Source organism: Chlorocebus sabaeus, chromosome 26, assembly GCF_047675955.1.
Source record: "Chlorocebus sabaeus isolate Y175 chromosome 26, mChlSab1.0.hap1, whole genome shotgun sequence".
NCBI lineage: Eukaryota > Metazoa > Chordata > Mammalia > Primates > Cercopithecidae > Chlorocebus > Chlorocebus sabaeus.
In genome coordinates, this window is record NC_132929.1 from 24,946,526 (window position 1) to 24,960,559 (window position 14,034).

The following is a 14,034-nucleotide window of genomic DNA, read 5'->3' on the forward strand; positions in this document are numbered from 1 at the left end:
TTCTCTACCATACCCTCTTACCCGAAGACCCAGGGAGTCTCAGACCAAGAGCAGAGGGCTTAGTATTTTTGTTTGTGTCTGGGACAACCTGAAAGTGCTAAGGAGTTAATATCCTTGAGAGCTGCCTCAATCAGTGATAACTGGGAGTTATTGGGTAAATACTTTGGCTTTCTTGCCCATGGTAGGACAGGACTGAGCTTTACACATACAGGTTCAAGAGGACCTGTGATTTGAAGCTCAGCAGGCCCAGACTCACCTGCCAACATCAGTATACCTCATATTGACTTCTCTTCCTGTCTCACTTTCCATTCCTCTATTAATGTTTCTTAGGATCACCTTCCCCTCAAATTCTTACCCTCAAATTTTTGTCACAGGGCCTGCATCTGAGAGAAACCAACCTAAACCAGAGTTTTAGCACTATTTATCAGTGCCTCTTTCCATGACTGTGGACAAAGCACTTGTTGCCTGCTTTCTTGTCCACAGAGCATGGAACAGAGCTCAGGAACCTCTCAGAAGTGGTATCTGATATGAATACTTAATGTTTGCCATGGTGAAAAGAAAATGCTTAATGTGGACAAAGAACTGCCTTCTCTTATTTCCCCGCCCTACTACTGAGTGAGAAAGTTGTGACAAAATAACCCATAGCCCTGACTCATAGCCTTGCTTCACAAATGTGAAGGAGGTCAGTCACCTGGGCCACAAGTGCCTTCACGAAGCTCTGTCTTTGAGCAACGATTATCTTATCCACCCATTTCCTTCATCCAAAAGTCATCTTTCTGTTTTCCAAGCCAAATTTCAAAGGGCTTAAGAGGCTTTTCTATTTGACTCCCTCAATGTAGTATAATTCAATAGCTCATGGGCTGTGCAGCTGTCATTGGGGGCATATGGTAGATTTCATCCTTAATTGAAATACACACCAAATTGGTTGTGTGGATTCTCCAGCTGAGGGCTCACTGGACAACTCATGTCACAGTAAAGTGGGATATTGCTGGAGTGAATGTGAACTGCCTTAATCTGCAGAAGAGCACATCGGGAGGCTGCCTTTGAAAACCGAATCTTGTGGGCTGCAGCCATCTCTTGCAGACTTTCTCCCCACACATCACTGGCCCAGTTTTCTTGGATCAAGTGCCTGGAGCAATGTGACTGGTTCAAGAGAGAATGGGAATGGGAACTTGGAGATCAAAAGCTTAGAAAGAGCCCACTGTTATCTCTTGGGGGCAGTTCTCTGATGTTTTTCTTTTTTTGTTTGGAAGGAACCCATTTATCAAAGTGTTTTTAAATTACTGGAATGTTCACTTCTAGCACAGATCTAGGTTTGTGTTTTGAAATGCGTTTCTAAGACTTGATCAGTGATTTGAACTCATATGGGTAACATGATATAGTCATCATCCATACCTCATTGAGAATGTGGCCTAGGGGAAGCAAGAAAGAGTTATAAGACCTGGATTCAGTTTCCAACTCTGTTATTAACTAGTTGAGATACTTTGTTTTTTTGTTTTTGTTTTTTTGAGACAGAGTCTTACTTCATCACCCAGGCTGGAGCACAGTGGTCCCATCTCCGCTCACTGCAACCTCTGCCTCCTGGGTTCAAACGATTTTCATTCCTCAGCCTCTTGAGTAGCTGGGATGACAGGCACATGCCACCATGCCCAGCTAATTTTTGTATTTTTAGTAGAGACGAGGTTTCGCCATGTTGGTCAGGCTTGCCTTGAACTCATGTCCTCAAATGATCTGTCCACCTCAGCCTTCCAAAGCTGGGATTAATGAGGCCACCACACCTGGCCTTGTTAAGTGACTTTGGACAAGTCACTTACTATTATTATTATTTTTGGAGATGGAGTTTCGCTCTTGTTGCCCAGGATGGAGTACAATGGCACGATCTCAGCTCACTGCAACCTCCGCTTCCCGGGTTCAAGTGTTTCTTCTACCTCAGCCTTCCGAGTAGCTGGGATTACAGGCGTGCACCACCATGCTCAGCTAATTTTTGTATTATTAGTAGAGATGGGGTTTCACCATGTTGACCAGGCTGGTCTTGAACTCCTGACCTCAAGTGATCCACTCGCCTTGGCTGCCCAAAGTGCTGGGATTACAGGCTTGAGCCACCACACCCAGCCTACTATTATTTTCTAAATAGAGAAATAATATCTGTCTCACGGGATTGTTGAAGATTATAAGAAATATGGGGCATATTTTAGACTATATCGCACTATTATTTTTGTTAGCTTCATTGCTTATCTCAGTTGGATTGTGGATGTGTTGCCAGAAAGCATCATTGTAGGAGATCATTGACTTCAGCTCTTTTTTTCATATAAAATAAATATATATTTATTCTTTTGTATTATGTATATCTTTGTAAGTTTTCTCAAATTATTTTTGGAATACATTGGAATATAGAACATGAATGAGTGAATGAAATGAATGAATGAATGAATGGATGAATGGGTCAGTCTGTGGAGCTATCAACCCAGTACTGCTAATGAACTAAATGTGCTAAGCAAACAGGTCGGAAGAAGTCTTAGCTCATGTTTTTGTTTTCTTTTTTTTTCTTTAATGACACCATGTTCCATGAAATAATTGAACCAAAAATCATAGTTCTGTTGTTTTATTTCCCAGTTTGGCCTTAAAATCATTAACTCATTTCAAATATACAAGCCAGGGTTTTAAAAAGAGGATTAAATTAATATAAGAACTTCTGTTATTAACATTCTTCAGATGTCAGTGGCTGTAACCAGAGTACAATAGTCTTTTGGTAAACCCCGCTTCCTGTCAAAAAGAAAGAAAATCATCAACATAATGGAAGAGTAAATCAGATGCACATTTTCTTGAAGACTGATTTCCCCTTCTCTTGTTTTTTTTTTTTTTGCTGTTTAAACTGCCCCTCTGTCCTCACACCCAGGCCATGAATATTGTAGACCTCAGGATGAGAGAAATCTTCCCTGTTTTGATTGCCACCTACTCTGATATTGTTTGGGGAGAATGACAGAAATATATTCTGGATTGGGGTTCCCATGGGTGGTTACAGATTTGGTTTGTACTTAACCTTTGCTGTCAGATTGAGGAGATACCTCAGGATGCAGTTAGAAGCCAAATTCTTTTTCTTGAGGATAGAGGAACATACAACTCTACTACCACCAGTGACCTAATGAAGTGCTTCACATAAGGTCACCGAGGAAGTTTTCATTTCAAATTTATGACTTTACCCCAAATGCCCATATAATGCCATTTTGAAAGAGACATATAGTAAACAGGAAGTACCCTAATTGGACGTACAGTATCCTTTCAGGACCCAGGTCACATGAGATGTAAGTAGTTTTCTCTTGACTTCCTAGGGAGGAATGCAGTAGGCATGAACTGAATAGGGATAAAAGAGTAAAATTATTCAAAGAAATAGCCCCGAGGGAAAGTGGTGACAGGCCAAAAAAAAAAAAAAAAAAAAAAACAGTGAGGGATTAGTTGAGTGTGTGTGCATGTGTGTGTGTGTGTGTGTTTCAGGACAAATACTTAACTAGTCAGTGAGTGTCATACAAACATGTTTAATTCCAGGCTTCTGAAGCCAGTATGCATTTCCAAGTAATGGTGGGAAATTTAGAGAGGTTGAATGGAAAACAACAACAACAACAACAACAAAAACAGCTTGAAGTTGAATCTGGCTAATTAAAATAGTACATATCAAATTCTGAAATAAAAATTGACCATTATCTCGGTTTGAATTTGCAGCTCCTGGCTAAATACAAAAACTTGCAATGGGACAACATACTGCGGCTGGACGAGGTGCAGGCTAAACTAGGGATTAGTCTAGAAGAAATGTTGTTGGTCACAGAAGATGCCCTTCATCCTGAACCCTATAACCCTGAGGAGATCTGTAGGTGTCTGGGAATTAGCCTGGAGGAACTCCGAACCCAAATCCTGAGTCCAAACACTCAAGATGGTGAGTTGGCTACAGAAAGTAAGATATAGGTTATTCCCTCACTCACAGCTGGAAGGTTTCAACTTCTCCACTGGTTTTACAGCATACTTGAGGGAATTTGGAAACTGTGTTTCAGCAAGCTTAATTATTTAGAATCTTAGCTTCATAAATGTATTCATTCATTCATACATTTTCATTCATTCATTCATTCATCACTATGCTGGGTAGGTAAGGGTGAATGAGACATGATTCCTGTCTTCCAGGGGCTTATAATTCAGTAAGCTTCTCTTTTTTATCTTTTTTTTCCCTTATCCATTTTTTTCTGGTTGTTATGCTACTTGTATAAAAAATGGACTAGGTTAGAGAACTGCTCTAACTCTGTGAAACAATGCTCAGAACACTATAAAGTGTTCACTTCTTAGGCTGAAACTTGTGGCCCACTTTAGTGTGGAAGCTTATTTCTATTTGTGGTCTGCTTTCAGTTAACTTTATTTTTATACCAGTAACATCAGAAACTGAGATGAAGGCCAGGTAAATGTTGCAGGCACAGGATGGAGTCTTGGGCTGGCTGTTCCTCTTAGACTAAAGGTTATCTAATGGTGAGAAATCAGTACTGGGGGCAAGGACATCTAGTTAAGATCCAGTTGCCCTTAGCGGAGGGTTATGGGGGATAAGTAGGAGATTAACACAAACATCAGCCTCAGGGCCCCATTTCTGTCTCATTCAGTTCAGTTCTACAACTGATCGTTGAGTTGCTACTATGGATTTACCTACAAAGTAATTTCTTAAAGGTTTCATGTACTGAAAACTTTGGGATGAGATAAGGGAATCATTTGGAAGCAGGGATTGGGTTTTAGCTTCTAACACTGTCGATGCAATTTAATTTGATGAAGTTTGATTGAGTCTTTAGAACCAGTATAAGCAAACTATGGCCTACTGGCCAAATCAGGCCTGCCATCTGTTTTTATGAAATAAACTTTTACTAGAACATGGCCATGTATTAGCTGTGGCTGCCTTTGCACTATAAGAGTTGAGTAGTTGCAATAGAGATTGAATAGTCCACAAAACCTAAAATATTGAATATCTGGTTCTTTGCAGAAAATGTTTCCTGGCTCTCATTCCAGAAAGGCAGTAGACTAAATTTACCTCAGTTTTGCCATGAAAATAGGCATAACAGGGTTATGATGTTAAGATGCTTCTCTTATAAGAATAATCTGTATAATGTGCTAAGAATAATGCTTGGTAGTGGAGGTACTAATAGAGTGATGAATGTGGTGATGGAGTTGTATTTGGGTCTAGGGAGACCAGAAAACAAAGAAGACAAAGCCAGCTTAAGGCTGGGTGCAGGGGCTCATGCCTGTAATTCCAGCACTTTGGGAGGCTGAGGTGGGTGGATCACTTGAGGCCAGGAGTTTGAGATCAGCCTGGCCAACATAGTAAAACCCTGTCTCTACCAGAAACACAAAAATAAGCCAGGCATGGTGGCAAGCACCTGTAATCCCAGCTACTCAGGTGACTGAGGCCTGAGAATTTTTTGAATCCAGGAAACAGAGGTTGCAGTGAGCTGACATTGTGCCACTGCACTCCAGGGTGAGACACTGTCTCAAATAAATAAATAAGTAAATACATAAGCAAGCCAGCCAGCTTAACTAAGGAGTTAGCAACCAGCCAAAAATTAAATAATAAATAAATATTTCCTAGGTAGGCAAACAGTCAAAAAGAATTCCAGTCTGACCAAACAGTAGATACAGAGGCAGAAAGAAGTGAGAGAAGATTATATGTCCAGAGAACTACAGATAGTTGAGTGTTTCTTGAAAATAATGTACACAGTAGAGAATGATATGGTATCAGGCCAAGGTTGTAGACAGACCCAGATCACCAAAGGGCTTATTAAATAATTGTGTGTGTGTGTGTTGTATAGGTAATGTGGGAGGTAATCAATATTTATTGAATGAAGAAGTTGGGTAAGGTATTGGATAGGGAGAGGTTCAGGGGAATAGCCTTTCTCCTTTGACCTAAGATATTGATTTCTTTAACAAATATGTATTGACTTCTGTGGACTGGAAATTGTGCTAGATGCTGGGATGCAAAGATAAGCAGGACACAGTCTCTACTTTATAGCGACTTAGTGTCTAATTGGGGGAGAGTGCCATACAACAATAAATAATACCTGCTATAATAAAGGTATTTATCAAGAACCCTAAAAGTATGGAGGGAAAAGTGGTTCAGGTCCTGTAGATGGTGGTTCCATTTTGAGCTGCATCCTTAGAGAAGTTATGAATTTCCTAGACTTAAGAGAGATGACCAGCCATTCCAGGCAGAGAGTAGAGCTTGAATGAAGACATAGTAGCACAAGGAGTGGAGTATTGGAGAACATGCACCAAGAGATATTGTGTGCAATATGAGTTGGAGGACAAAAAGACTGCGTAAAAGGATGCCAGTTAGGGAACTATTGCTCTATACTGTATACTGAATGAGAAGAGCCTGAAGTAGGGTAGATTGCTCAACTGGTAGATTCTCAAGACTGTAAAATGGAATTCAGTTGCATTTGGCAATTGCTGGTATCTAGGAGTGAAGGAAAGAAGAAAGGGAAGAAGGAAGGGAAGGAGGGAGAGGAAGAAGGAAGGAAGGGAAGAAGAAAAGAAATATAAGGTAAATAGGTCCAAGGTATGGATAACTGGGAACGTTAGGAAATTATAGTGTCGAAGTGATTTTGGCAGTAAGATGACAAGCTTGTTTCTCTCTCTCTATAGATAGATAGATAGATAGATAGATAGATAGATAGATCAATCAATCTATCTATCATTGACTTTGTCTGCTGTGATAGCAAGATATCTAAATGGAGATGTAAAACAGGTAAAGATCCAAATGATATAGTAATTAGATTTGGGAGTTATTGTTGAAAAGGTGAGAAAGTCTTAATAGACATTGAAAATGTTGACTTTCAAATGATCTTAAGTGTCATTTCATGGTGTCACTTAGTTCAGAAGCCTTCAGAGCTTACCATTACCTAATTGCCTGAACTCTTCTGGTCCTGTCTTAACTACATTCTGTCCTGTGTCCCTTTGGAGCCCATATGTGCCCATGTGGACAGTGTTACCTTGGTTGGGCCATTCCACTTACTAATTGGAAGCTTCGTCTTCCCTCTGGGCTTTTAATCCTAAACACCACTGTGCTTTTATAAATGAATTTTCTCCCTTTTCTGAAATGCAGTTTCTACCTATCTTAAAAGCTTAATGTAATTCTTATCTTTTGCTTATACTTCTTAATCCACAACCTATTCTCTTTCTCTGTATCCATCTTCCTTTCTTTCTACATCTGCCTGTCTTTCCTTCCCTTCTTTTAGAATTTTTTTGAATAAGTAAATTTCCCAGAATGCTTTGGAAAATACAAAGAACAATTTGCTTATCATACAACATGTATTTCTGTCTCTCTGCCTCTCTTTCTATGTATATATTCATAAGCTTTTCCCCCTGAAGAATAATGACTTCACAGTTTTTATGAAAATGAGGCATGCTTCATCTTCTTTTTTTCCAGAACTTTTATTTATTTTCTTTTTCAACTTAATTTTAGGTTCAGGGCATACACATGTAGGTTTCTTACATGTATAAATTGCATGTTTCTGGGGTTTGGTGTACACATGATTTTGTCACCCAGGTAGTGAGCATAGTATCCAAAGGGTAGTTTTTTGACTCTCACTCTCCTCCCACTCACCATCCTCAGTTAGGCCCTGGTGTGTATTTTTCCTCTCTTTGTCACCATATGTACTCAGTGTTTACCTCCCACTTACAATTGAGAACATATGGTATTTTTTCTGTTCCTGCATTAATTTGTTTAGGATAATGTCCTCCAGCTGTATCCATGTTGCTACATAGGACATTATTTCATTCCTTTTTATGGCAGCATAGTATTCCACAGTGTATTTGCACCAGATTGTCTTTATCCAGTCAACCATTGGGCATCTAGTTTGATTCTATGTCTTTGCTATTGTGAATAGTGCTGCAGTGAATATATAAGTGCTTGTGTCTTTTTTTTTTTTTTGACAGAGTCTCACTCTGTTGCCTGGACTGGTATGCAGTGATGTGATCTTGGCTCACTGCAGCCTCCGCCTCCCTGGTTCAAGAGATTCTCCTGCCTCAGCCTCCTGAGTAGCCAGGATTACAGGCACCCGCCATGATGCCCAGCTAATTTTTTGTATTTTTAGTAGAGACAGGGTTTCACCATGTTGGCCAGGCTGGGCTAGAACTCCTGACCTCGTGATTCGCCTGCCTTGGCCTCCCAAAGTGTTGGGATTACAGGCGTGAGACACCACGCCTGGCCACCTGTGTCTTTTTGGTAGAATGATTTATATTCATTTGGGTATATACCCAGTAATGGGATTGCTGAGTTGAATGGTAGTTCTGTTTTAAGTTCTGTGAGAAATCTCCAAACTGTTTTCCACAATGGCTGAATTAATTTACATTCTCACCAGCGGTGTATAAGCATTCCCTTTTCTTGGCAAACTTGGCAACATCTGTTATTTTATGACTTTAGTAATAGCCATTCTGACTGGTGTGAGATGATATCTCATTATGGTTTTAATTTGCATTTCTGTAATGATTAGTGATGTTGAGCATTTTTTTTATATGCTTGTTGGCCATGTGTATGTCTTCTTTTGAGAAGTATCTGTCCATGTCCTTTGCCCATTTTTTAATGGAGTTGTTTCTTGCTTGTTGATTGGTTTATAATTTTTATAGATTCTGGATATTAGACATTTGTAAGATGCATAGTTTGCAAAAATTTTATCCTATTCTGTAGGTTGTCTGTTTACTCTGTTGACAGTTTCTTTTGCTGTACAGAAGCTCTTTAGTTTAGGTCCCACTTGTCAATTTTTGTTTTTGTTGCAATTGCTTTTGGAGATTTCATCATGAAATCTTTGTCAAGGTCTATGTTCAGAACTGAATATACTGGCTTTTTTTTTTCTAGGATTTTTATAGTTTTAAGTCTTACATTTAAGTTTTTAATCTATCTTGAGTTGATTTTTGTATATGGTAAAAGGAAGGAGTCCAGTTTCCATTTTCTGTGTTTGAATAGCCAGTTATCTCAGTACCATTTATTGAATAGGGAGTCATTTCTCCACTGCTTATTTTTGTTGACTTTGTCAAAGATCAGATGGCTGTAGGTGTATAGATTTATTTCTGAGTTTTCTATTCTGTTGCATCAGTCTATGTGTCTGTTGTTTTATGCTGTTTTGGTTACTGTAGCCTTGTAGTATAGTTTAAAGTTGAGTGGTGTAATGGCTCTGTTCTTTTTCCTTAGGATTGCTTTGGCTATTTGGGCCCGTTTTTGATTTGAGTTTTTGAATTTTTTTTCTAATTCTGTGAGAAATGACATTGGTAGTTTGATAGGAAAAGCATTGAATCTGTAAATTGCTTTGGGCAGTGTGGCCATTTTGATAATATTGATTCTTCCAGCCCATGATCATGGAGTGTTTTCCTGTTTGTTTGTGTTGTCTCTGATTTGTTTCAGCCATGTTTTGTAATTCTTCTGGGAGAGATCTTTCACCTCCTTGGTTAGCTATATTCCTAAGTATTTCATTCTTTTTGTGGCTATTGTGAATGGTATTGTGTTCTTGATTTGGCTCTTAGCTTGGACATTACTGGTGTATGAAAATACTGCTGATTTTTGTACATGGATTTTGTATTCTGAAACTTTACTGAAGTTATTTGTCAGTTCCACAAGCCTTTGGGCAGAGACCATGGGGTTTTCTAGCTATAGTATCATATTGTCAGTGTAGAGAGATAGTTTGACTTCCTATTTTCCTACTTGGATGCCTTTTATTTCTTTCTCTTGCCTGATTGCTGTGGCTAGGACTTCCAATACTATGTTGAATAGGTGAGAATGAGAATCCTTTTTTGTTCTGGTTCTCAGGGGAATGTCTCTAGCTTTTGCCTGTTCAGTATGATGTTGACTGTGGGTTTGTTATAGATGGCTCTCATTATTTTGAGGTATGTTCCTTTGATGCCCAGTTTGTTGGTAGTTTTTAACATAAAGAGTTCTTGAATTTTATTGAAAGTCTTTTTATTTCTATTGAGATGATCATATGGTTTTTGTTTTTAATTCTGTTTATGTGGCAAATCACACTTATTGATTTGCCTATGTTGAACTAACCTTGCATCCAAGGAATGAAGGCGGCTTGATTGTGGTGGACTTGCTTTGTGATGGGCTGCTGGATTCAGTTTCCTAGTTTTTGCTGAGTAGTTTTGCATCTATATTCATCAGGGATATTGACCTGAAGTTTTCTTTTTTTGTTGTGTCTTTGCCACGTTTTGGTATCAGAATCATGCTAGCCTCAAAGAATGAGTTAGGCAGGTGTCCCTCCTCTTCAATTTTTGGAAATAATTCCAGTAGGATTGGTAACAGGTCTTCTTTATATGTTTGGTAGAATTTGACTGTGAATCCATCTGCTCCAGGGGTTTTTCTGGTTGGTAGGTTTTTTATTGCAGATTCAATTTTAGAACTTTTTATTTGTCTGTTCAGGAATTCAGTTTCTTCCTGGTTCAGTCTTGGGAGGTTTTAGGGTTCCAGGAGTTTATCCATTTCTTTTAGGTTTTCCAGTTTGAGTGCACAGAGGTGTCTGCTACAGTGTCTTAGGTTTTTTTGTATTTCTCTGAGGTCAGTGGCAATATCACCTTTGTCATTTCTGATTATGTTTATTTGGATCTTCTCCCTTTTTTCTTTATTAATCTAGGCAGCAGTCTGTCAATCTTATTTATTCATTCAAAGGACTAGTTTTGGTTTTGTTGCTCTTTTGTGTGGATTTTTATGTCTCAATTTCATTTGGTTCAGCTATGATTTTGGTTGTTTACTTTCTTCTGCTAGCTTTGTGGTTGGTTTGCTATTGTTTTCCTAGTTCCTTTAGGTGTGATGTTTGGTTATTAATTTGAGATCTTTTTAATGTTTTGATGTAGGTGTTTAGTGCTATAAACTTTCCTCTTAACACTACGTTAGCTGTGTCTTACAAATTCTGATATATTTTTGTTTTCATGAGTTTTACAGAATTAATTTCATTGCCTTAATATCCTTCTTTACCTAAAAGTTATTCAGGAGCAAGTTGTTTAGTTTTCATGGAATTGTATGGTTTTGAGAAATCTTCTTGGTATTGCATTCTTCTTTGTTGATTTATTTATTTATTTATTTATTTATTTATTTATTTATTGTGCTGTAGTCTGAGAGCATGATTGTTATGAGTTTTTTTTATTTGTTGAGAATTACTTTATGGCTGGGCATGTGGTCAGTCTTATAATACGTGCCATGTGCAGATGAGAAGAATGTATATTCTGTTGTTGGGTGGAGTATTCTGTAGATATCTGTTAGGTCCATTTGGTCAAGTGCTGAGTTTAAGTCCCTAATATCTTTGTTAGTTTTCTGCCTGGATGATCTGAGTAGGGAGTTAATGTCTTCCACTATTATTGTTTGGTTATCTAAGTCTCTTTGTGGGTCTCTAAGAACTTGGTTTTGTAAATCTGGGTGCTTTAATGTTGGGTGAATATATATTTAGGACAGTTAAGTCATCTTGCTGAATTGAACCTTTTATCATTATGTAATGCCCATTTTTGACCTTTTTGATCATTGTTAGCTTAAAGTCTGTTTTGTCTGAAATAAGAATAGCAACCCCTGCTCTTTTGTCTTCTGTTTGCTTGATAGATCTTTCTCCATCACTTTACTTCAAGCCTACAGGTGTCATTGCATGTGAGAGGAGTCTCTTGAAGACACCACACAGTTGGTTCTTGCTTCTTTATCCAACTCATCACTCTGTGTCTTTTAAGTGGGGCATTTAGCCTGTTTAAATTCCAAGCTAATATTGACATGTGAGGGTCTGATCTTGTCATCGCTTTGTTAGCTGGTTTTTTTGTAGAATTGATTATATAATTGGCTATGTCCCCACCCAAACCTTATCTTGAATTTTAGTTCCCATAATCCCAACATGTCATGGGAGAGATCCTGGGAGGTAATTGAATCATGGGGCCAGTTATCCCCATGCTGCTGTTTTCATGATTGTGAATGAGTTCTCTTGAGAACTGATGGTTTTATAAGGGGCTTTTCCACCATTCACTTGGCACTTCTCCTTGCTGCCACCATGTGAAGGAGGACATTTTGCTTCTCATTCCGCCATGATTGTTAGTTCCTGACGCTTCCCCCGTCATGCAGAACTATGTCAATTAAACCTCTTTCCTTTATAAATTGCTCAGTCTCTGGTATGTCCTTATTGGCAGCATGAGAATGGACCAATAGTGTTGGTGGGCTGTGTACTTAAGTGTGTTTTGTGGTGGAAGGTACCAGTTTTTTGTTTCCATGTTTAACACTTCCTTAAGGATCTTTTGTAAGGCAGTTCTGATGGTCATGAATTCCCTTAGCCTTTGCTGGTCTTAAAAGGATTTTATTTCTTCTTCACTTATGAAACTTAGTTTGTCTGGATATGGAACTCTTGGTTGGAATTTCTTTTTTTTAAGGATGTTGACCTTGAGGTGACAGTGTAGGGAGAGATGTTCAAATCAAGCTGTGGCTTGAAGCTTCTGTTAAACCAGCCAGACTTCCAAAGGGCCATGTGCAGTTCTTATTTTCTGTTTCCAAATTTCTAATAATTAGATATAGAAATGCTCAGTGGCCATTCAAATTAAACACACACAAAGCAAAATCCTTCAATCCTTTAGATGTTGTTTAGAAATTGTTTAGGAATAGTTTCAGGATTATTTGCCAGGCCTTACCCACAGGTAGGAATTGTCTAAGGGTATGGTAGAGTGGTCTGGAGTCTTGGAGCCTCAGAGGCCAGACGTAATTGGGAGGGATGTTTCCCATGGTGTGACCCAAGAGGAAAATGTGAAGCTGTGGCCAGGGCGAGGAGAATTAGGCACGTGTATCACGCACATAACTCAAGAACACACACTGGCAGACAGAAGAATTTGTGAGGAAGTAAATAGGCAGTAAAGTAGAGAGAATGGGTCAGGTAGTTTAGATTCTAGCTTTTAAAAAAAAAAGGAATTTGTTGGGAGCGTTTCTTTTGGGAGTGTCCAAACTGCTCTGGGTTGGGGTGGCCCAGCTGCTTAGCCACACTGTGCTGGGGTAGACCCAAATTTCATTACTTCAGTTACCAACTTTGCCTGTGACCACATGCTGACAAAGTGCTGGTCAGTTCCTGACTCATTTGTTTGCCCTGTATGATCTCCAGAGTCATGGGTGATAATCATGGCTTTTAATAAAGAACAAAGCCCTGACATAGATTGCTCTTTAGGAAGACACTTAGAGAAAAAAAGAACAAAACAACTTGTTATACCTTTTATAGTTCCCACATGACCCTTTACACATACTATCTAATTTGAATCTCACACCAACCCTGGGGCACAGGGTTATCAGCATGAAGAAACTGAGGTGAGAGAATTTAGTGATTTGTCAGGACCACATGGGTGGTACGAGCTGGAGCCAGATCCCAAATCCTAGTCTTCTAACTTAATCCAATACTTTTTCTGCCATCACTTTTTAAATTCTGGCACACTTACAAGCTGCCCTTAGCAATCCTGCACCAGTTATGGGACGTGATACCTAATTTTGACTTTGCTTGGCTCTAATTTTTTCTTGAGACTAAGCAGTAGTGATAAAGATAGGTAGCTTTATGTCCAAAGAGTTTCTTTTATGGCTATTTCCCATTCTAGTGTTTTGGCCTTAGAAGAGATAAGACTGTGTGGCATCTAGAAGCTTGCTTTATTTAAGGAACAACTCAACTTGGCCATAATATGCATAAGCTGTTGTGTTCTAGAAGAGCCATGAGAAGTGCTATGGAATTTTCACATTTAATAAAAATGCAGTTCTCATAGATTATCTTGGTTAAGTCTAAGAAGAGTAGTTTGTTTTTATCTAACAAAAAGTATAAAGGTGCTTCACAATGTAAAAAGGGTCAGTTGTTTAGTAATTTAAATGTCCATTAAGGGTTTTCAATTTTGAAGAAAATTGATTTAAATGTAGCTTATAAGGTATCAAGCACTAAAAACTCTGTGATCTCAACAGATTCCATTGTTCTTCTTGTATATGTTTTGGAAGAAAAGTTTTCCATAAAAAGCTAGATGAAACTCCAGAGGAAATTATAGACCCTT

General features: G+C 38.7%; 1 protein-coding gene across 7 annotated transcripts in view; it reads left to right on the top strand.

Moving 5' to 3' along the window:
* GALK2 (galactokinase 2) overlaps positions 1-14,034 on the top strand; it is a 163,130-nt gene that overhangs the window by 124,322 nt on the left and 24,774 nt on the right. For all 7 annotated transcript variants that reach the window (XM_008016647.3, XM_008016646.3, XM_008016645.3 and 4 more), the window contains one exon: positions 3,718-3,928. In XM_008016647.3, the coding sequence (XP_008014838.2) occupies positions 3,718-3,928 (211 nt within the window). The remainder of the gene's footprint in view (positions 1-3,717; positions 3,929-14,034) is intronic.